Raw genomic sequence first — 25,201 nt, forward strand, 5'->3', positions numbered from 1 at the left:
AGACAGTGCTGAGGTGAAGGAAAGGGACTGTTCAAATGAATTATTTAAATAATTCATAATACTTCGATAGCACCTCTGATCAGAGCGATATATGAGAGCACTCTGCCAACTTTAAGCAAGCATAACACCCTATTATTTCTGCTTTACAGATGGGGAAACTGATGCACAGGCAAGTTAAAGAGCTAGATTCTATTTGGTGCTGAGCAACTCATTTGAAGTACTTAAGCACATGCCTAAGACCCACTGACTTCAATGGGGCTTCTGCACGTGCTTAACGTAAAGCATGTTCTGAACTGTGTTTGTGAACTGGGGCTTAGCTCCCTCAACTCCCACTGTCTTCAACGGCAGTTGAGGGGACTGAATATCTTCAAGGAGCTGCTCAGGTCCTCACAGGATGGAGCCCTAAGTGACATGACAAGAGTCAGAAATTCTTGACTGGCAGACCAACCTTTAACCATTAGACAGCATTTCCGAACTATTCAGTAAAAGATTTAATAATTTAATTGGCAAAACTACATTACTGAAAATATTCCAAATGTTTCTTTATGCATATTCAGAAACAAAATTTTTCCTTTTCTAGGGAATATAATAGTTAGCTGTCGGGTCATAGAATCATAGAAGAAGATTAGGGTTGGAAGAGACTTCAGGAGGTCATCTAGTCCAACCCCCTGCTCAAAGCAGGACCAACCCCAACTATATCATCCCAGCCAGGGCTTTGTCAAGCCGGGCCTTAAAAACCTCTAAGGATGGAGATTCCACCACCTCCCTAGGTAACCCATTCCTGTGCCGATGTAGACTAACTTTTAGTTTCTGTGTGTATTTGTGGTTAAGTAACTTAAACAATGTTTTATGAAAATACAAATATTATTGAAAATATAATATTGTAATCTTTCTTCATGTAATATTTACTTAATACTTTGTATATGAAATACATGTGACTATGTCCTATATGCACATATTTAGCAACAAGGGCTTACCTTTAAAAAGGCTTTTTTTTCCAAAGTATTCATTATAAAGGGAGGAATAGCTGAAAGTGAGAAAATAAAAAACAAAACAAATGCTTAAATCTTTGCAAACACCACATATTTTTCCATAAACCTTTTTGCGGCAGTTTAGAACACCAGTTGGAAATCTTATGCCACCTTTAGAATCTGGAATACTTTTCGGTGACTTCTTGAAGTGTGAATAATGACATCCAAATAGCTTAATTATGACAGTTTCAATATTTACACATATCTCTATCAATGTATGCAAGCATTTTGCTTGGACAATTCAGTCTATTGTAAATTTTCCTCATTCTGGAGCAGACTCATCTTCTCCTCGTTTTCCCCCAGTGCTCCTTTCCCATTGTGTAGGCTGTTCTAGTGGCATCTCCATGTTCCCCACAACTCCAGGTCAAAAAGAGCAGCTGACTTTCAGTAAGCTGAAAGCATTGGTTAGTAGGACACATTAGCAGTACTAAGGAGGTGATACACCATCGTCTCCTTGTACCGCTTGGCTTTTACCAGCTTGCACACAAATGTTAACATTTACATCCATTGTGAGATTACATTATCAAGGTATTCGCCTAAATTAGTGTAATACTAAGCACAGAAAAAAACTATTTCCCTTACAGTAGAATCATCTTAATTGGGACACCTCAATGGATGACCTATCATCCTAATTAAGCACCCGCCTTGATTAAAAGGAGGACACTTTAACGCAGTCAGTTAAGACTGAAAATGAAATGAGTACCATAATGAGGATTTCACTGCTTTTCATTTTGATTTGACTTTCCTTTTCCTGCTCCCCTCTGCCCTTCACAACCTCTCCTTATCTTTATTTGACAACTTTTCTTCTAACACATTGGAATGGAAACTTTCTCACCTATTTAAAATATGGTTAAGCACTCAACAACCTGGCACTGGTTAAATATGTCCAGACTTTTAGCTAATTCTGTTCCATTTGAATAGAAGTTACCACCACTCACTGACAGCAGCCTAAGAACCATATTCTCAGAAGTATTTAGGCAACTAGTTCCTATCGATCTCAACAGCAGTTAGGGAGTTAAATACCTTTGAAGATTTGGGCCTAAGGCCCTGTCTACACTACCACTTATGTCAGTAAAACTTATGTCACTCAGGGGAGTGAAAAAAACACCCCCTTGAGAGAGAGAAGTTTTGTCGCCATAAGTGGAAATGTGCACAGCATTGTCGGCGGGAGAGCTTCTCCTGCTGACATAGCTACCGCCGCTTGTTGAGGTGGTTTTATGATGTCAACGGCGAGCTCTCTCCCATCGGCATAGAGCGGCTACACAATCCATCTTACAGCGGTGCAGGTGCATCGGTACAGCTGTGCTGCTGTAAGATCCTTAATGTAGCCATGGCCTAAATCTCTTCCTGGGGAATCATTCCAATAAATTCTGTTCCATTTAAAAGGAACACATAGCATGGTTCCTCCTGGAATGTCTAAACAAAGGTGCAACTATTGTCTCTACAACCTTAGGAGGGTTTGATCTATTAGAGAAACATTTACATAGAATAAACAGCTAGAGAGATGCTGAATTCTAACAACTGTAGGACAATCATTATGTTTGACTAAAGTTATACTAACCCATGCCAGGGGCAGCCATGAGAATTCTTGAGACAACCACCTGAGTAATGGCCTGCTGAGCAGCTTTGGCTGATTCACCTAACCTGTTCCCATTTTCGTCAGTAACAGGGATACCAAATTTGAGTTCCCTGTTGAATAAAAAAAAAAAAGTTAAATAACAATTAGTAGCACTTATTTTTATCCTTTTTTTGTCATCTGAGCCTAAATGATTTTTCCTCCTTTAACTATGTCAAATCGAAAAAATACTTCCAAGCAAGTGACATAGGCTATGTGTACACTGCTTTCGTTGTTAAAACTTTTGTCGTTCAGGGGTGTGAAAAAAAACACTGCCTGAGCGATAAAAGTTTTGATAATGGAAAGCACCAGTAGGGACAGCGCTCTCCCAGTGACAAAGCTACTGCTCCTCGTTTGGTTTTACTCTGTTGCCAGGTGAGCTCTCTCCTGGCGACAAAGAGCTGCTACATTGTGCACCTTACCACTGTGTGGCTGCAACGGCACAACCACGCTGTTGTAAGGTGCGCAGTATAGACACAGCCGTAATATTTTATGAACTTTAAGTGAAGACTTTAGAGAGCTTTTAAAAAATAACTCCTTTGGTGCCAAACAAAAATATTTCTTTTGTTATCTTGTAGGCCAAATATAGGGATTTTTTTTGCAGCGGATTGGGGGGGTAGGGAGGATAAACACACTAAAGAGTGCTTCTCTACAGAGTGCACAGTCAACAAAAAAGAATTAGCTATATTCATGGAGGACAGGTCCATCAATGGCTATTAGCCAAGATGGTCAGGGATAAAAACCTATGTTCTGGGTGCCCCTAAACCTCTAACTGCCAGAAGCTGGGACTGGATGATGGGATGAATCACTTGATAAATTGCCTTGTTCTGTTCATTCCCTCTGGAACCATCTGGCACCAGCTACAGTGGGAAGACAGGATTCTGGGCTAGATGGACCATTGGTCTGACCCATTATGGCCATTCTTATGTTCTATAAGTCTCTATATATCAGGTCTTGAAGGACTGGTACTTGGCTTTTGAGATCCAAGAGCAAAGATCGATTGGGATACTTATCTTGAGAGAACAAAGATGTTCTATTTTATACTTGGGAAATTTAATCAAATGCCTTTAAAACCTAAAAAAGACTGCCCTTGAAATGCCATACACGACATTGAAAACAACTAAACTAGGTAGAAACATTACAAAACGGATAAATTAACTAAACAAAACAAGTAGTTCATCTGCAAGGGTTGCCACAAAAATTACATTTCTTCTAGAATGAATGTATCACATTCTCTTTCTTACCTTTGCCTCATTAATGGAATATTTATGCAATTAGCAGCAGCTACAGCAGCAAAAGGAACAAAGCGTCCTATAAGGGGCGAGACATGCTGTGAAAAGGGGAGGAAAAGGTTTTCAGGTTTCACAATCTTTTTAAAGGGTCTTCTTAAGCCATTTTTTTTAACATATAAATCAGATTGTTCTCTTTGACTTAAAATTCAGTGAAGTCAAGGGCAAAAAAAATCAGACATAAAACTTTTAACTGACAAAACTGACAACCCTCTCTGTCACGGGAAGCATTGGCAGGAAGGTTGAAGGGGAGATAGTCTTGACTATTAGCATCACCATTGCCTAGAAGCGTGAACTTCCTGACACACCCATCAGCATAAGAGCCAGGAGTGGCACCAAAGAGACCTTAAATTTAATTCCATCCACTGGCAAGGTTATATCCACCAGGCATCAATATTAATAGCTTTGTAACTAAGGGCACTGACTATACAGAAGCTATTGATCAGATCAATATGTTGTATAATCTGTTATGCTCTACTTAAAATAGATTCTCTTGAACATTTAGTCATTACTGTATTTTATCCAAAACTGAAATTTAACAAAAATATGTAAGACATGCTATTTTTTTTTGGGAGGGAGGGAGCAGGTAAAGGAAGAGGAAAAGGTAAAGAGTCTTCTTTCATGGTAAATCTGAGGATTTAGTTAAAGAACTAGACAATTTTCAACCTGAAATCAGTTTAACAGAAACATCCAAACATACTCCATAGCAGCTTCATTAACTCTGTAATGCCAGTTTGGGACAGAGCTGCAAAAAACTGCAAAAATCGCAAGCAAAGAAATGTATATCTTCACTCATCACTGAAGCACTTAAGCATGTATTAAAATTAAGCATTTGGGGAACAAGAATATATAAGTGCAACAGAATCCCTTGTGCAGGATCAGGTGATAAGAAAACTCCAATGCCCTACATTTTAAAAGTGAAAGCAACATAAATATAAAAAGGGAGGTAGTGAAAACTGTTGCAAGTATTGCTATTGCAAAATATAGTATTATTGCAAAGTTTACGAGTTTCAATCAAAGATTTTGATTGGCAAAAACTTCTTGCCATATTTTCAGGAGTTTTGACAATAACAATAAGTAGTAGTAGATAAGTAGGTATATGAATAACTACACCCTACATAAATATTATTTTATGCTTAAAAATCAGACTACTTATTTCACACTTTGGCTATGTCTACAGTGCAACTGAACTGCAATCAAAGGTGTGATTGCAGCTGGAGGAAGCATACCCACGCTAGCTTTAATCTAGCTAACCTGGCTAACACCACAAGTAGATACCCAGGGTCTCAGAAGGGCTCAGACAGCCTACGCCAGAGTCTGTGGCGTCATGTCTTCACCGCTATTTTTAGCCATGTTAGCTTGCCTAAAGCTAGTGTGGGTATGCCTATCTGAGTCGCAATCACATCCTTGAATGCAGTTTGACTGCAGCATAGCCGTAGCCTTTGACACATATGGCCAAATTTTCAGCCAGACTGAGGTTCGGCCTTCACGTTTGCTGGTGCAGTTTTGCATCTACAAAAAATGTTCCTGAACATTTTGTTCACATGAATGGATTATGAGCATATATATCTTAGTGCTTACTGGTCTAATTTCCTGATTTTCTTCCAAAAGATACTTAAACATGTAACATTGCCAGTGTAAAAATGGAGTACATGCAATTTGCACTAGCAAGAGGGAGGGATGGGCCACTGAAAAAATCAATCTGCAGTTCTAAATGAGCAGTAGTAATTATAGTTCCATAATAGGAATTGTGTTTAACAGGATGTAGAGGTACCAGAGGATGACTAAGCCACTAAAATTCTACTAAACATAGAAGTTTAACTAAGAAAAATTCAATACCTTGGTTAGTGCATTAAGTCCTAGAGCTGTTGCTACAGCACCTGTAGTGGCAGAAACATAGGCTGTTCCCAGCTGGCTAAAACAAAAATAAAAATGATTGCACTTGCACAACCTGCATTTGTATTAACTTGCAATATCTTCAAATTCTAAAACAACATGCATCAATACTGTACGAAAATAACTTACTTTAAAAACAAAGTTGCATTTTATTAATGTGGAATCAAATTTCTCTCTGAATCTTATCCTGTTCATCGCATTTTAGCTTTCGCTCATATGTCCAACTCTCTGAACTGAGGCTGTGAAGGATCATATGTCCTATATTTAATCTGTTGATGTCCTTAATTAAAGACATTAACCAAAGCTTCTGACAAGGTAACAAGCTAATTTAGCATTTTCAAATGACTGGTTAAACAGTGCAATGAAGATCTCTATTAGAGATTATGTTGGCATTTAAAAGATTGTTTAACTCTCAGCAGTTATATTCATTTTTAAAAGGTTAAACATAATTGTAATCTCAAATCATTCTCAAGCATCTCTTCGCAACTCTGCTAACTTGTTAGCACGCACTCACACTGATTTGTGCAATGACTCATGTCTACATACTGCATCAGAAATTACTGAAGCTCAACCATCTTCAGATAGATGGCAGTGCTGATTACAAAGATATTTGAACTATTTGGTTAAGTATCTGACCTGACAGTAATTGGGGCATCTCCACTCCTGTTGGTGTAATTTACAATAGCGTTGAAGGACTGGTTAATCCACTGCCAAAAGACCACTGCTGGAGTAGTTCTTAAAACAAGAAAAAGTGTTGTTTTTTTAAATGGACATTAACAAAAGAGTGATGTTATACCAAGCAAGGTGAGTATAAGAACATAAGAATGGCCGTACCGGGTCAGACCAAAGGTCCATCTAGCCCAGTATCTGTCTACCGACAGTGGCCAATGCCAGGTGCCCCTGAAGGAGTGAACCTAACAGGCAATGATCAAGTGATCTCTCTCCTGCCATCCATCTCCATCCTCTGACGAACAGAGGTAGGGACACCATTCTTACCCATCCTAGCTAATAGCCATTTATGGACTTAGCCACCATGAATTTATCCAGTCCCCTTTTAAACATTGTTATAGTCCTAGCCTTCACAACCTCCTCAGGTAAGGAGTTCCACAAGTTGACTGTGCGCTGCGTGAAGAAGAACTTCCTTTTATGTGTTTTAAACCTGCTGCCTATTAATTTCATGTGGTGACCCCTAGTTCTTGTACTATGGGAATAAGTAAATAACTTTTCCTTATCCACTTTCTCAACATCACTCATGATTTTATATACCTCTATCATATCCCCCCTTAGTCTTCTCTTTTCCAAGCTAAAGAGTCCTAGCCACTTTAATCTTTCCTCGTATGGGACCCTCTCCAAACCCCTAATCATTTTAGTTGCCCTTTTCTGAACCTTTTCTAGTGCTAGAATATCTTTTTTGAGGTGAGGAGACCACATCTGTACACAGTATTCGAGATGTGGGCGTACCATGGATTTATATAAGGGCAATAATATATTCTCAGTCTTATTTTCTATCCCCTTTTTAATGATTCCTAACATCCTGTTTGCTTTTTTGACCGCCTCTGCACACTGCGTGGACATCTTCAGAGAACTATCCACGATGACTCCAAGAGCTTTTTCCTGACTCGTTGTAGCTAAATTAGCCCCCATCATGTTGTATGTGTAGTTGGGGTTATTTTTTCCAATGTGCATTACTTTACATTTATCCACATTAAATTTCATTTGCCATTTTGTTGCCCAATCACTTAGTTTTGTGAGATCTTTTTGAAGTTCTTCACAATCTGCTTTGGTCTTAACTATCTTGAGCAGTTTAGTATCATCTGCAAACTTTGCCACCTCACTGTTTACCCCTTTCTCCAGATCATTTATGAACCTGAAGAGCTGCTTGGTTATTCTTATTTATCTGAGCAAAGTTATTCTGAAGTACTTCAGCCAATCAGAAACTAGTTTATTAATCAATACAGAATACGTTTTTAAACCAACACAAAAACACAACTAAAAACCATATCAGCTGTCAGTATAATAAAGCACAATCTTAATTATTCACTCAAGATGGGAGGTGAATTGCAATAACTGAGACATTATGGCAAAAGCTTCACTTCTAAAAATTGAACAAAAATATACGAACTTACTTCCACCTTATATATGGACCACATTTACAGACCTGGTTATTTCTCACCCAGGTCCACAACCGCATGGATTGGTAGCTTTCTTTGGAGATCTCTCTCTCTCTCTCTCTCTCTCTCACACACACACACACACACACGCACCCGCCCCCCTTTAAATCTACTTACTCCAAAATGTTCTTCAGTCTGCTACCATGACATAAAACATGCCCTCTGACACAGAAACATTTGTTTGAGTTCAGGAGTCAACAGGTGTTTCTTTTCATTATTAGCTCAAAGCATAAGCAAACATTTCTGCATGAACTAACAATAAATATTGATGTTGCACAGGAATGAATGTAAAATCTGTTTCAATATAGGATCAATGACAGATTCATTTGGGAAAAAAGTCTCTGAGACGTCCTGTAAATTGTGTGAATGCTAAGTAAGGTGATGCCTCAAGACAGACATCCTACATTGAAAGTATTTAAACACTTTAGCTGTTGAGGTAGCAAGAAAGCTAAAGATCATGCTCAAGTTTCAAAGCTACAGTCTGAAAAACTGATGGGACTGCTGTAATATTATCAAGATGGGTGCTTTAAAAATGCCTTTCTGGGGAAGTGGGGAGGGGGTAACTGTTCTACTATGAATTCTGAGATGGAAAACAACCCATTCATGTGATCAAAGAATATAGATTAGAACATTCTTTCTATTAAATTCAAGTAAATTGCACTTGTGGGGCCTTTTCCAGATGACAAAATATTATAATTACCAGGTTGTTCAGTGGAAAAGCTCTAGAAGACAAGTCATTGGCAGAGACAAAGAACACAGCGATCAGCAAATCTTTTACATTTCTTAATATAGATAAGTGATAAGATAAAGTGAGGATAATTTTAGAATCACTGAATCAAATACTATAATGTTATTGCCTCTAACTTCTCCACTGGTTCTTCTAAGAAAAATAATATTATTTCAGAAAATAAATAAATAAACTAAAATAAAATTCCAGTGCCAAGACTGCTCACAGAAGATACTAAGACTGGCCTTTGAAAGTAGACTCCGCTGAATTTGTGAAGGTTTGGAGTAAGGATAATTCAGGTGCTTTTGAGGAAAAGGGAGGTAATAAAAGGGACATGGGACTGGACAACTGATAGACTGAAGGATGTTTAACACTTACTTTGCAGAGAGCATCCTACATACCAGATCTCTACTGTAAGAATTCTCAGTCAGCATCTCCTACTCTTAGTTCTCCAGATAAATCTCCTCTATGGATGGGATTTTGGAACATTCAACTTCCTCAGTGAAATGAGGAAAAACAGGATATTTGGTGAATTATTAGAGGGGGCTAAAAGGCTCACCTCACAGCTGTTTCTAGAGGAAACGACCAATAAATGCAGGTAAAAGGGATGCAAGGACAGAAGAGGAAAGGAGGCAAAATTTTATATTTAAAAAAGTATTTATAAAACATCTTTTAAAATGTTCTGATGAGCTAACTACATTAAATATTACCTACTTAATTTACTGACAATGTTTGTGTTATATTGGCATCACTTACCTATAAAAGGTCATCATACATCCTGTGATAGTCATGTTCATTGGTACCTGAGCTGACATTCGGCCAATCAAAATCATCTTTTCACCGGTGTCTGGGTGAAAAGCTGAATCATACACATATTTTGCTCTCCATAGTTCATCTTCTGTCAACCCAGGGGCCACAATACCTTGTCTTGGAAACAAATAAAAAACGTTGTTATAAAATATAGCAATTAGTAAAAACAAACAAATATGGTACCAAAGGACTTTTGGATCAACAGAATAAATGTAAAAAGATAGAAGTGAGTATTGTACTTTAGCTTCTATTGTACTGCCTGTTAAGAACCCCATTGACAAGTGCATTTGGTAGACTAGCCTTTATATAGCTTGCTGAAGAAAGAATCAAAATTCCCTGCAATGGTTAGGAACCTTAGCTGATACTGCCCATAACAAATTCTACCTGTTCAAAAGAATGTTGAGATTTCAGCTATATAACTTCCATTAAAGTCACTAATAATCACATAGACAAAAACCCAGGCCCAAGTTTGAAAATTTATCTTCAGGTATCTGAGAAGCTATTTATCACAAATAACAGAACAAGTAGTCAAAGTTAGCTCTCAGTATTGCTGTCATACCAACTATTTATCGGAATTAGACAGCTCATCCATAGACCAGAGTGCTTTCTTAGCACGGGTTCTCAGACCATGTCATTTGTTAATTCATAACTCTAGATCCTACTATTTTAAATATCACATATACTTGGCATTACATGAAGATACAATTGAATACGTAAAGGAAGAAATATTGGTTTGAAAATGTTTTAAATATTTCATTAGATGGATATAATCGCCTATTGATATGAGTGACACTTAGCAAACCACAATCACTTATGGTCCAAGAAAAAAAATTGTCATTATTACTGATGGCCAAAAATATCCAACTATCATACCTGTAATCATGAACAATTTTTCTTGCATTTTCTAGTTGTTCATTAGGTAATAAAATATTCCTGGGATCCGTTACAGTAAAGAAATGATTGGCTCGTCCAACAAAAGTGCTTTGATCCCAACGGGGTTCCTTGATATTAATGTCTAATGGTATATGTGCTGACATTTTCATGAACTCTACATCCAAAGAAAAAAGAATTCAATTTGATAATTCTTAGCAATAATATACCGAGAACCTCTAAGGGTGTAAACTTGCTAGGTGCCAAACATTCTAACATTCCATTAAAATCCCTAAATGAGCAAGTGCATACTTTGAATGCAATGTATTTATCCCATATGCTTTCCACAAACAACGAAGTGACTGGCATTAGTCAAAATGTCATTCACATGAGGAACAAGAGCAAGTTTATCTGAACATACATATACATTTCTACATTCCCTCTCTTAAATAGCTGCACAGTAAAAGAATGGTTCTCAGAAGATGAGTAACTGAAGAACAGAATTTTATTGATAATAGCCTCACAAAATAATGGATAATGCAAACTACTAATTCTGAGTGTTTAAAATTCAGTATTTGCTTTACTTGAATTAATTATGCATTCTCTCGACACTCCACCAGACTGGAATAAGGCGACTTAAAGCGAATTAAAAATTAAATGTTTTGAGAAGACATGCTTTAAGTGAGTTAAACTATTCTTCTGCCACTGTATTGTGTGAGAAAGCCTGTAAAAAATTCTGTCACAGCACAACAAAATTAAAGTTAGAAACACACAATACGATATCTTTTACTGTAACAGCTGCATTTTCTAGAGCTTCCTGTACACATTCTTTATTTTAAAAAGTGTTACCAAGCAATCCATAACACTAAGAAGGTCTGTCAGTTTTCCTAGGCATACAGGCGGGGAAGAGCACCTCTGCCAGTTAAACTCACAGACCTAGCAGTGTTCTGCCACCTCAGTAGAAGAGGGTGACTTATTCATAGTTTGCAGTAATAACAGTTGCTTCCACACTAAGAACAAATATCATCTGCTCAACCATTCATTCTGTCTAATTACTAAATAAGTCTGTGGAAAATGCTAATTAATAATGATTGGTTGGGGTCGATAAACAGTTGTATTTCAAAGGCAATGCTGTTCTCACAGCCCACTAAAACAGGCAGATGGATGTTAAAATACGTCTAACTGAGAAGTCATGTTAAAGACAACCCGCTGTGTTTCTTAAGGGCTTAAGACTGAATGGGATCATAAAACAATGTTTTTTCAATGCATTTCTAAACATTAATTTTTAAACTGTATGGTATTCTGTCTAGTATTGAAACAATCACAGACTTCCAGACTTCAGTGAAAAAGAAAAGTAAACACATAATACTCAATATGTGATCAAACACAAGAACTTGAGAGAATGATAGTTTCACTGTAGACATGACAGCAAAAGTAGGCAAAAGATCATACCAGCAAGAGCACATGCTCAGCTCCCACTGACCTCACTGGGGCTGGAGCATGTCCATGTCTATGTCTATAAGGGTTAGGGCCCAGAAAATTAAAAGATTTGTGACAAAAATAATTTTCCCATCCTGATGAAAGAAGACAGTTCCTAGTATAATGCAGGCTGTATCAACTATAGCATTATTAAAAGTGGATTTCTACAACCTGTTCAAATAAAACCTGAAAGTGGATTTCTACAACCTGAAACAAATAAAAAACTCCAAACAAACAACCAAAGTTAATTAGACTTAAGAAAGGGAAAAATGTTATGTGAGAATGATATCTGTACTATAATGTATTAATTTGTAATATCATTATCTTTGTCGAGAGAAACCAATACACTGTGTACCAGTATGCTACCATTAAGAGCTTGTTAATAGTCCAGGTGACGTTCCAAAAGTTAAGACTTTTAATTTTGAAAATGCCAAATTTAAAGATATTTGCATTCCTGATGGGTTCACTGTTATCTAAGTGGAGCTTCATTTGGGGTGGTGAGTTGCATGCATATTATTTCCATTAAAGAAAGAACAGACTTTATATAAATTTGTATTGTCCAGGAGAGAGCCCAGGACATACATTTCTGGGAGAAAATTTAAGACCAGGAGTATGTTGGGGTCACCTTGCATTATAACAAAGGCTAGTGGGAGCCAGAGTGTAACCCAAGTGTGGCTGGCAGGCTGCAGTTACACACAAACACTCAGGGAGTGACTTGCATGCTGGAAGGTTGTTTGGGAGCATCCCAGGTTGGAACTGCTTCAGCAAGGCATTATAAGGCACCCACGATTGCAGGGCAAGGGTGGCACAGCTGCTCATTATTCTACATTGTACTCGAGTATGTCACACCTTCCACATGGCATTCTTTCATATTCTGATCAAAGACAAGTCAAATACTGTTTGTGAGAAAATTAGTGAAGACACTGGAGTTCGGCAATTAAACTTGAGTTGTTTTGTCACTGAACCTGGATAGTTCTTTGCTGTTTTATGTGAACAAATTCTGATGAGTATTTTCATCTTAACTTAGCTTCTCTTTTTACTTGGTTGATGCTTGCTCGCTAATGGAGAAAGATCAGGCACAATTTATGAAAGCCGTTTGAATTGCACGAGACCGATCAAAATTAGATGTGTAGAGAAAGAAGTATAAAAAGAAGCACTTCTAAAACATCTTCAACATATGAATTTTACACCAAAACAGAACTAGTCCATTCACGAAAGGTGGAGAGGTTAACACATCCAACAGACGTGAACGGTTACTCAAAGTCCTTTTTTTCCACCTCAAGAGCACTTTGGAAGTCTTTGGAAAAGCAATTAAGTTATCTACAGATAGAAATTTCTTGGTCTTCTTCACATCCTAAGCAACCCAAACGAGCAAAAGGTTGTAAGAGATATAAAATACCATCCATATTCATATTGGAGATTAGGAAGCTGATTTAGACCACTGATGCTATTGGTTAAAAAACCTCCCAGTTCTTGGAATCAAGAAATTAACCATTTGCGAAAATCAGGCCCGGATCCACAAAGGAACTTTTAGGCACCTAGAAAATCACTGGAATCCACAAACCCTGGGTTAGGCACCTAGACTCCCTACACAACAGATGGGGAACTATAAGTGGGATCCACAAACGCCCCAGCACTCTAGAAAGGAACTGACCTAAGCTGGCCAACGGGAGATACCTTTCCTTATAATCTTTAGCCCAGTGGTCAGAGTACGCACCCTGGTTCAATTCCCCCCACCCTCCTGCCTGAGAAGATATTTGAAAAGGCGTCTCCCACCTCTCCTCCAGATGCCTCACTAAGGCAGCAGTGTGCATATCCAGAGGCAGAAACTTGGGTACCTAGGTAACTTTTACAGTGAAAATGTAGGCACTGACTGAGATTAGGCACTTAAAGAGTTAGGCAGCAGCCAAGTGGGGGTTTTGTGCATCACAGTAATACCTAAATCTGGGGTTTAGGCACCTAAATCCTTTTGTAACGTATGTCACGGGGACCATAAATTTGTTTTGTAAACAAAGTTACTACTGAGAACTGATGGCTGTGACAAAGATATTCCCTCTCCATGCACTTATGCCAGAAAAGGTTTTTTAAACTGTAAGATATTCAGGGAAAGGGCTTTGTCTTCCTTTATGTCTACACTTTTGGATGCTCTTATAATTATTTATTGTTTAAATTACAATGAAGTGGTCACACATCATGCATAGTTTACTACATTTCACATATTATGAAAGATACCATCGGGGCGGCTCTATGTATTTTGCTGCTCCAAGCACGGCCGTCAGGCGGCTTTCGGCGGCATGCCTGCGGGAGGTCCACTGGTCTCGCGCCTTCGGCATACCCGCGCTGAATTGCCGCCAAAGCTGCAGGGCTGGCAGACCTCCTGCAAGCATGCTGCCGAAGGCAGCCTGACTGCCGCCCTCACGGTGACCGGCAGGCCGCCCCCCCGCGGCTGGCCACCCCAGGCATGCGCTTGGGTGCGCTGATGCCTGGAGCCGCCCCTGGATACCATAGTTCTCTAAGATGTTAAACCCCCACAAGACCTGTCACTGAGATTCAGTTTGCCCAAATTCTGCCTCACGTTTATCTCCTACCAAAATCAATGCGTGTTGGCACACACACGAAGGCAAAATTGGCTCCAACTAATTTTACCAAGTATGCAGAGCAGCTGTGTCATGCATGAAATTTAGTAGTGGGAAAAGAAGAATTGGCAAACACAATTCATTTGGCTTTCCAGAACACAACAGACAAAGTCCCTCAGAAGAGGTTTTGAAGGAAACTAAGTAGTCAACAGAAGCAAAGTTCTGCCATGGATTAGAAAGAAACTGGTTGAAAGACAGATAGATTAGGAGTCATCTTCCATCACAGTAAATGGTTAACAGTGGAATGACCCAGTGATCCATACAAAGACCAACACTGTTAAATAAAACTTGCTAATGACCTTGATGAAGTCATATTTTGTTCCCACTTACCTTTATACTATCCTTTTACGCATGTCCCTGATAATTATACACTATTTCTTTCAGTTAAACCGCCTTTCTTTAGAAGAAAAAAATTGAGTTTATAGTGTTTTCAATTAAAAAAACAACAAATCATCTCCTGTTGTGATATTATATTTTTAGATTTAGTCTATACTGTCAAACATAGAAGATTGAAATAACAAGGCCATTACATTAAAAAGATTTCTGTTTTCAACCACTTCCAAGATTATCCTTTAACAAACATTCTACTATGCTAGACAACAAATCCTATTATTGACTTAAACATCAGTCAATACCTGATTGCTATCCTGCTAAAAACTCATAAACAAAGTTTAGGGTATGTATACATATTTCTCCTTGTTAGGAACCACATGGATTTTTGTTTCTAGTCTCCTAATTTATTCTGGCACCAGGAAAACTGTACATTGTATAAATAAATTGACCCTTTTTTGTCCTGGAGGTGCAGAGGTTAGTAGTATAGAGAGGTTGTGATGGGTTGGATCACAGAAACCCCTTTGCGACTGCCACCTGATGTGCTTAGACAACCTCTGAGCCGGTTTTCCCTGCCAGCTTGGGACTTCAGTCCCTTGCCTGGTTTGAGCCAGACACACTTGCCTGCTGCAAACACAGATCCAAGTCTGAACCACGTCCTCCACAAGCTGTAGTCTTAGCTGAAGACAGCTTAAGAAGTTCTCCTGGCTTCCGCACTCAGATACCCAACTACCAATGGGGTCCAAACCCCAAATAAATCCGTTTTAACCTGTATAAAGCTTATACAGGGTAAACTCATAAATTGTTCACCCTCTATAACACTGAGAGGTACGCGCAGCTGTTTGCCCCCCCAGGTATTAATACATACTCTGGGTTAATTAATAAGTAAAAAGTGATTTTATTAAATACAAAAAGTAGGATTTAAGTGGTTCCAAGTAATAACTGACAGAACAAAGTGAATTACCAAGCAAAATAAAATAAAACACACAAGTCTATGCCTAATACAGTAGGAAAACTGAACATAGATAAAATCTCACCCTCAGAGATGTTTCAATAAGCTTCCATCACAGACTGGACGCCTTCCTAGTCTGGGCCCAATCCTTTCCCCTGGTACAGTCCCTGTTCCAGCTCAGGGGGTAGCTAGGGGATTTCTCATGACTGCAGCCTCCGTTGTTCTGTTCCACCCCCTTATATATCTTTTGCACAAAGCGGGAATCCTTTGTCCCTCTCTGGATTCCCATCCCTCCTTCTAAATGGAAAAGCACCAGGTTAAATAAAGATGGATTCCAGTTCAGGTGACATGATCACATGTCACTGTAAGACTTCATTACCCACTTGCCAGCACACATGTATACAGGAAAACTTAGAAGTAAACAGAGTCATCTACAGTCACCTGTCCTGGTTAATGGGAGCTATCAAAATTCCAAACCACCATTAATGGCCCACACTTTACATAATTACAATAGGACCTCAGAGTTATACTTCATATTTCTAGTTTCAGATACAAGATGATACATTTATACAAATAGGATGACCACACTCAGTAGATTATAAGATATGTAATGATACCTTACAAGAGATCTTTTGCATGAAGCATATTCCAGTTACATTATATTCACGCTTATTAGCATATTTTCATAAAATCATATGGAGTGCAACGTCACAGAGGGATTAACTCAAAGGCTGCAAACATCTGACTAAACAAAAAGCACAAATCATGAGTGCATATTGCAGCCAGTGAACACTATTGTCTGATGTTTTAAGACTGTTTTCCTGGTTTAAATACTCTGAATGTGTTAAAATCATTTAAGCATCTAAATGTTTCTTTAGACAAGTGTTATTAGCATGGCTATTTGACTAGAGGAGGTCTGTGATGCACTGCTTGTGCAATGCTATTTTAGGAATGTCATTGTGCCAACTTGTTTCTTTGGAAATTCATGAATTAGAAAAGTGTTTCCCCTTTTTGATGAAGAAAGGTTGCCAACTTTCTATAAAAAAAGATGCAAAAAGACACTGCCATCTCCTAAGATTCCTTTTCGATTTAATAATAGAACTAGATTCCCAAACTCCCATCTCCATATTGAGTTGCTTTTATTATCCTTCTAGTATCCTGGTTGACTTTGAGCTTCTCTTGTGCAAGCTGATTGTGGAACTTTGAAATATGGGAGATAATGTAAGTTATCTGTATATTTAACATGTACTGAAACGATATTTACAGTAAGTTTGGACAACAGTGTTAGTGCTCTTTGAGTCCCCTGGTTTATGGTTGATTATTTTAGTAAATATACAGCAGTTCTGAATATATTTACAATACTTGGAAATGACCTTCCATGTGACAGCATAGGCTTCTCTTTATTGAGACAGTAACATCATCAACTGGAAATGGAAAAGTAGATTAAAATTATTTTCTAAAGAAAGATGCATTCTCATTGGTTGATATGACCATTAAAACATATTGAATTACAACTAAACAGAGCCTTTACACTAGATTTGGTACATCTTTTTGCTACCTAGGAGGGTACACTATAACTATATACATTTATTTAAGCAATTATATAGCTTAATATTTTCAGATTCTTATTAATAATACATTTTAGTATGTTAGAAAATGGCAAATGATATATTGCCTATTTACTAGTTAATTAACTTTTTGATCATGATTTGCATCAAGCTGTATTAGGATGGTAACTGGAATTTAATTAAACACACAAAATAGTATATAAAATTATTTTGATTAAACAAACTAACCTTAAATACTTTGGATAGATAAACTTGAGTAAGTTTCCATGCTGGATGGGGTCATAAATATTCATAATTTGAGAACTGAGTCAAATCAGAGCTCCAGTAAGGCAAAGCCAAAAAAACAGGAGTATGAGACCACCCAGGCTGGCTCAGTGGATGATCCTGATGAGACACCTGATGGCGTTTCCTGGAGTGAGAGGCTGGGCTCCTGTGATGACATCAGACTCTTGTACCCACTAGCACAGGATCAAGCCCTACTGTCTATTGTGCCATATTTATAAAGTTTGACCTCAAAAGTTAAATATTTCCCCCCTGATTCTTTCTTTACATAGAAAAGCAGCCTTGTACTCAAAGTTTTTGATAGATGCTCATGGATTCAACATATTTATTTATTTATTTTTAAAAATATTATAATATTAGGCCGTAGCATATTTTAAAGAGGATTATTTTTAAAAAGAAAAAATTATTTAACATAAATTAAAAGAATCAGATTTAATAAAAAAATCTGATCTTTATGATTTTTTAAAAAAAATATTGATTTTTATCCACCCTGTCAGATTAACTTAATGCACCAAGGAAAGAATGATAAATGCCATAGCAGAGAATGTTCATTACTTATCTTTCAAAAATTATTGTAACCCCACATTTTTCATTACTACAGGTAAAACATTTCAAAATGTTAAATGATTCATGAACAATGAAAACCAATGACAATTGTGTTCACCATTTTTAGGTCCCAATCCTGCCTGGAGCTCTGTGTGGGCACAGCTGTCAGTCCACATGGAATTCAGTGAAAGATGGGGAACTTAATTAGCAGCTACTTAAGAAAACTAAAAGTTTTCTTCCTCCTCTAGATTTTTTTCTTTATATGGTATATTTGGCAGACACAGAAATCTTGAGAAAATAAAAGCAAGTATGAAAAGTATAAAATACATCGTATCATCCATTGAAGTGATGGATACAATCCAAGGAGGAAAGAAAACAGTTTGTATCAAGTGAAAATGCATTGATTCAAGGTAATTCTATACACTTCCGACAATAAATTAAATTTATCTGAATGTAATGAAACCCAAGTGCTCTGTACACACAAAGAGTAATAGTGTAAGGAGCCCACAATTTGCAGTTACCTGAAAGTTGAAAAAAAGCTGCGAAGCTTTCTGATTTCACAGCGGAAAGCACTGTTAAAATGGTACACACCTAACAAAGAGCAAGGATATTTCCTTGCCTTGACAAACTTAGAAAGATTTCACAGAAATATTTTTTATATAGAAGTACTGTCCTTGGTACTACTGGGATTGTAAAATCCCAATTTTTGTTTTGTTTTGCTTGTTGGTAGACCATCTGTTAACAGCAGAGAGGTAGGTACCAACAGTCTGAATGGAAAAAAACAGTTCATGTATTTCTTTCCTGTTCTGCATAATTTATCATCCACTGTTAGTAAATAGTGAAGATGTACATAAAATCCCATACAAACTAAACTATACAAGCAAAGTGTTTTAACAAATACTTTGGAAACTGTCCCTATACTTAAAGATACTCCTATATATAAAAAATACTTCAACTATGAAACAAGAAATGGGAACTGTGCACAAAGGTATTTTTTTCATGGCTATTTTTAAAATGTACTGAAGACGCCATACTTAACTGGAAGGCACAATTCTCTTTTCTGGTGAAATAATGAGCCTGCAGCCAAAGGTCCTCTGAACTGGTACAATACCTTGTAGTCATGTGGTCTTGCAACAGTATTTTAATCAGCTCTATATTAATCAGATACATTAATTTTCAGAGGGCAAGTTTTAAATTTCCCTAAAGGAATGCCACATCTTACTTAACCAGTCTGAAGGCACAAAAATCCAACACCAAAAGTGATCAAATAAATTTTACAATAAATTATGTAAGACCTGATTCTGATCTCACTTACACCAGTTTTCCATTTGTTTAATTCCACTCACTTCAATGGAGTTACTCCTGATTTATACTGTGATGAGAACTATATCCTTAGTGATACAAAATCTGTACCTGAATATTATGAGTAATAAAACTGTAAGAAAAGAAAAATTATGGACATTTTGGTTACATAAAATAAGATAACTCAGGAAATCAGATAAATTTAAGGAAAAGTTTTTAAAGGGAGCATGCACGGGAAGTAAATGAACAAATCTTGTAAAAAGATTTCAGCTGCCACAGCCATCTGATGAAGCCAGAGCTCAACAGCGATCAAATCATTTACTGCTCTTTTTTGGCATCTTATTTTATTACTTCCAGAGATTACATTGTTTAATAAACAGCATCAGAAGTAGAATAATCTATTTAATAAGAGTTTTGGATCAATAGCGCCACAACATTTTCATCCCTGATGCTTCAAAATCTGAGAAAATTAAACACAAGCAGCACAATTATCTCATCAGTTATTCAGCTTCCAGTTATTGTCAGCATTCCTTTTCAATAGCCCAGTAGCAGAGATGCTGAAAAACAAAATTAATTATGCAGACATGTCAACTATTAACATAATTCACACTGAACAGTCAAGCTGAAGTGACTGTCACAATGCAAGGACACACACTATGGGAAAGTATTAAAAACCCCAAAGATATTTTTATATAACACAGTTAAACAATTGTTTCTGTTGTGGATATATAAACATTTTTTTTTATTTGTTACTTTTGGACGATAATTTTTTTCCGCTGATTCCTGAAACACAACACATCCACCACTTGAATTCAAAGTATATTTACTTTTTAATAAAACTCATACATATAGATCCAGATGGTTCTAATCCAGAATTCAAGATTATGAGGAAAAATATCATAAACAATAATATTTATAAAGCACCTTTCACTTATAGATCTCCAAATCATAAAAGAAGGAATCGTTATCCTGAATGTACAGATGTGGAAATTCAGTCACAGAGAGGTTATATGGCTTGTCAAAGGACAGAGAGAAAGGCAATGACAAAATTTGAAATAGAAACTCAGTCTCCTACAACAGTGTCATCCAGTGGTCAGGTCCAATGTTCCTATCCACTGGACCACAGTGCCTCCAGATTAAGTTAGTTGGGTAAAAAAAAAAAAAATCTGCTATGTCAGTTTAGTCTAACTTCAATACAGTCTTGTTAAGAAAGAAGTCAGATGCATAAAGTTATGTATAACTTTCTCTCCTGCATCTCTTCCTCCTCCTTTGTCTGCATTATGTGCCATTTAGGCCCAGGTCTTGCAAACACTGACAAACATGGATAATTTTAAGTGTGTGGGTAGTTGGGACTAGGGATGCTCCAGGCCTGCAAAACACACAAACAAAAACAAACAAACAAACAAAAACCATGCCTGTGCGTAACTTGATGCACTGTGACTAGTCCATAAGCAATTCTTAGCAGAAACATGGCTTGAGATTAGACTTCTCAGACCAGGGTCCTTATCTTCATATATAGTTCGGTGTGCATGGCACTTTAGAAGACTTTATAAAAGATGTTTGTGCATAACAGATAAGACCTCTTTACGAGACACTTTTAACTCATTTTTTAATTGGCTAATTTTTTTTAAATCAGTTTTTGATAGAAACTTTATTTAATAGTTTTTATGTCTTTTCTGCTCCCCTTCTGATATTTAGGAGAGTAATTCGAAGGGGCATCTAAAAGCAATACTACCAAATACACTCAAGTTTGCCCCTCTTTACTTACTCTTTGATAAGATGAAAACATTTGCAGTATTTTTTCAAGCATCCTGTACCAAACTTAATGGGGAATAACGTTTATAAATATCAAAAGAAGTAACAGTATCCTCCCCTGAAAATGAAATCACAAACCAGAGCGAAGTCTAAACAACAGTTTTTAGTACAAAGGCTACTGTTAGTTTTACCATGGAATCAGCAGCAGTGGAAGACTTTAAACTTTGTTTAAAGGATAACAACAGTAGCTGCAACGGGTCTGAAAACTGCACATTCAGAAGTCATCAGGAATTAAACTCTCAACTGTAATGTTTCAAAGTTCACTTTTTTCTTTATTAAATGTAAAATGTTCTACAGCTACTTTGTAACCTGAAGCAACAGTCACAAATGAAGCAGCAACTCTATGTGGTTCAATTAGTTATAGATTAGATGAGTTTTTGAAGGGCCCATACACTTGGTAACTTTTTTATTCACATTAAAATACAAAGGAAAAGCACTGAAGTTAGCTGTAGTCAACATTTAAGGTTTTAGAACATTTTAAATGGTACTGGTTACTAAAATCACAGTGACAAATTCATTAACTCCTGGGTGAGTAGAAATCTTTTCTGTACAAGTGTTACCAGTTTCTGCAGAATCTAAGCATTCATTGAATAAAATAAAAATAAAATTAAGTTTCTAGACCTTATAATTGTGAATATAAACTTCTAAATGTGAACCAAGTGTAAACTGAGGCAGTGATGCCTTCCCAATTCTACAGATGGACATCTCTAGTGCCAGAGTAAAAAGGGGACAGATAATGTTATTATGATGGGTGGTCAGGAGGGTTCCAACAATGCTAATGATTGAGGAGGCAGCGTTTATGTATAATGGGGTCTGCCACTTCCAAAACCTAAGGCAAAGGCACTAGTGAGGGGATGGGTGTGTGTGTGGGGAAATCCTAGAAGAGGGCTCTGCTGAGTTGGTGTCAGCAAAGCCACCCCCCCCCACTCCCAACCCTTCTGCTTGGTAGGGCATTCTTATATAAGAATTCTCTGCTGTGCTGGCTTCACTGTTTCTCTCCTTCACTCCATCCAACATCTCCCTGATCCTCAGCCTGATGACCCCTGTTTCTGGGCAGGTTGAAGTCCAAGAGAATGGCCCCAGATGCCTGTCACCATAGCAGCAGGCTTTGTTGGTAAGACAAGGGTCATCCTGCCACTCCAGCAGAGGACTCTGTGTGTCAGACCAGCATAAGTTGAATGGGGAGGAGGCAGGTTGTGTGGGAGGTCCAGCTTTAACTGGAGAAGCAGAGTGCTTCCAGAGAAAGACTACCAGGGATGTATTTACCCTGCATGAGACAGGGAAGGAGGTTTAGCTCAGGAGGGGTACTGATGTTATTTCAGCCTGCTGAGTAGGCTTAGTGTTTGGGCTAGTAGATGCTGGGCATGGGCAGTGGGTCAAACCTCACTTTGAGGAGGCTAGCCCCTAGCTCCGCTCCTTCCACCCCTGCTACCCTGCGGCCAGAGCCCCGAGTCCCCCCGCTCCCCTCACGGCTGGAGCCTCGAGACTCGTCCCCCGTGGCCTGAGCCCGGCAGCGGCTGGAGCCCCGAACCCCCTTGGCCCACCTTGCATCCCAAGCCCCCTCCACAGCTGCAGCCCCCTCCCCCCTCCGCAGCCACAGCCCCAAGATCCCCGTCCTCCCATGGCCCGAGCCCCAAGACCCCCTCCCTGCAGCAGCCCGAGACCCCTTGTCCCCTCCCTGTGGTTGGAGCTCCGAGACCCCCTGGTTCCCCTCTGTGGCCAGAGCCCCGAGACTCCCGGCCCCCTCCACAGCCCCCCCTGGCCAGAGGAGCCCTGGGCCAGCTGAAGCCCTGAGATCCCCGCAACCTGCTCAGAGGAGCCGTGGGCTGGCCGGAGCCCCTGCAGCCACACCTCCCCTCCACAGACCCCAAGCCACCCCTCAAAAATTCAAAAGCTCTTTTCTTCCAGACGAAGAACCTGAGCTTTTGCTATGCCCCATGCAGGTTCTGAGGCGGCTGAGGAAGCGGAATGTGTTATTCAGACAGCAACCCTGGGTTCATCAGTAATCTCCCTGGAGTCCATGGAGAAAATTCTGAGGAACCCAGGAAGCTGAACAGCACATACTGCCTCCTCAGCCACCCTGGAACCTGCATGGGGCATAATAAAAAGCAAAAATCCCCCCCTTGAACCTGCAACTGGGGTCCAGCGGCCGTGCTAGGCTGCCTCCCCGGCCTATTATACCTGCCACCCATGATGTTGGGTACATTTTTCAAGCCCTGTGCAACCTTGCCTATCAGAAGGGGAGATGGCATTAAAACAAACTGCTGTGATGCAAAAACTCATTTAAGCGAATGGCAGTAACTATTAATTTAAGCTGACACCCTTATAATTTATTATGATGCACCAAACATCACAGCATGATTTATGAGGATGCTAATGCTATGAAAATTTGCTAACCATTCTCAGTAGCTTAATTTTGAAATTAACACACTGGCCTTTTAAGAACATAAGAACGGCCATATCGGGTCAGACGAAAGATCCATCTAGCCCAGTATCCTGTCTTCTGACAGTGGCCAATGCCAGGTGCCCCAGAGGGAACAAACAGAACATATAATCATCAAGTGATCCGACCCCCATCGCCGTTTTTGGGTCTAGAATCAAAGACCTGCGGCATGGTCATGGCTGGCCCGGGTCAGCTGACTCTGGCTAGGCCTGCAGAGATAAAAATCGCTGTGTAGATGTCCGAGCTTGGGCTGGAGTCCAGGCTCTGAGATCCCTCCTCCCTATCTCATGGGATGCCAGAGCTTGGGGTCCGGCCCAACACAGCAATTTTACATCCTTGCAGCCTGAGTCCGAGTCAGCTGACCCAGGCCAGCCACGGGCGTTTAACTGCTGTGTAGATGTACTCTTTTTGGGTAGTCTCAGTCTTGTCCCCAATGGATATGGATTTTCCTTCCCCCAGGCCTGAAAATGCTCATCGTAATGACCTGTCTTTTGACAGTTTTTGTGGAGAAGCCAGGGACTGAAGACCCTGAGGACCGAACTACTCCCTCCCACCTGGAAAAGATGACCTCTCTACCTCAAGGCTGAAGCAGTCTGACAAGGCAATGTTGGGGCGGCACACGTTGCAAATACTCATACTGTAACTGTTCTGATGATAAAAAGACCTCAGGCTCCAGAGATATGAGGCCAACACCTCTCATTATAAGTATAATTAGTGCTAGATTGTTTCAAGGGAGGATAATTTTGGGGAGAGGAGCATCTTTACATGATGCCAAATTTCCAGCATATTTCAGATTTATCTTTGTCATTTAGCAGTGCTGTTCCCTCTCTGCATTATGCTGTCAGCCCCAGTTTAAAAGATGATAGCTGGGAGTCAACAGCACTGCAAGATAATGATACAGAAAATTACAAATGAGTTGCAAATTTTTTCTATCCTAAAATAGTGTTTGCTGGTAAATATCAGTTGAAACCAGAAAGCTTGTACTGCAATGTCTACTTTTCCAACTGCATTAATAAAAACACATCACATGCTGGAACCAACCCCTTCCATCACAACAACCCTACCAGCTAGATTTATAAGGCAAAAAGTAAGTCCTGTTTGTAGCCTAGCAACAAAAGCAATAGTCTGTGTTAAATGGATAGGGCCTGCTGCTGAGACTGACTCTTCAATACAGCAGCCATCTTTGGTGTGTAACTTAAAGGGAGATTTCATCATTCTGCACTGAAGCCACCTCCAGATGCTAGAGGTTTGCAGCAGCAGCAGCCAGCTCAGCAGCGTGCTTTCAATTTACAACCCCTCCTCGGATCCCTGCCGGCCCTGAATCACACATGGGCATTCACCACACGTTTCTCCATTATTTTTTCAAAGAGCTTCTTTGCTAACGAACAGTTATTTCAAGCTCTTCATTTCATCCCCAAAGGCAATTGCCTCAAACTTGC

At 38.9% G+C, this 25,201-nt stretch overlaps 1 protein-coding gene and 1 long non-coding RNA gene across 8 annotated transcripts in view; one reads left to right on the forward strand and one right to left on the reverse strand.

Moving 5' to 3' along the window:
• Window positions 1-25,201, reverse strand: part of SFXN1 (sideroflexin 1) — a 38,938-nt gene that overhangs the window by 11,323 nt on the left and 2,414 nt on the right. For 3 of the 7 annotated variants that reach the window (XM_039486003.1, XM_039486002.1, XM_039486001.1), the window contains exons 2-8: window positions 10,413-10,587; window positions 9,486-9,656; window positions 6,468-6,566; window positions 5,775-5,850; window positions 3,891-3,976; window positions 2,593-2,720; window positions 978-1,027 (exon numbers count right to left, since the gene is read on the reverse strand). In XM_039486003.1, coding sequence (XP_039341937.1) covers window positions 978-1,027; window positions 2,593-2,720; window positions 3,891-3,976; window positions 5,775-5,850; window positions 6,468-6,566; window positions 9,486-9,656; window positions 10,413-10,582 — 780 coding nt within the window. In that variant the 5' untranslated portion in view covers window positions 10,583-10,587. Of the gene's footprint in view, window positions 1-977; window positions 1,028-2,592; window positions 2,721-3,890; window positions 3,977-5,774; window positions 5,851-6,467; window positions 6,567-9,485; window positions 9,657-10,412; window positions 10,588-17,163; window positions 17,199-19,517; window positions 19,537-25,201 lie in introns of those variants that run through there. The other 4 variants (XR_005583943.1, XM_039486000.1, XM_039486006.1 and 1 more) reach the window with 3 other exon arrangements.
• LOC120370798 lies at window positions 22,445-24,437 on the forward strand. Its single transcript, XR_005583944.1, has 2 exons — window positions 22,445-22,623; window positions 24,222-24,437. It is a non-coding gene; the product is annotated as an uncharacterized LOC120370798 (long non-coding RNA).

Source organism: Mauremys reevesii, linkage group 8 (assembly GCF_016161935.1).
Source record: "Mauremys reevesii isolate NIE-2019 linkage group 8, ASM1616193v1, whole genome shotgun sequence".
NCBI lineage: Eukaryota > Metazoa > Chordata > Testudines > Geoemydidae > Mauremys > Mauremys reevesii.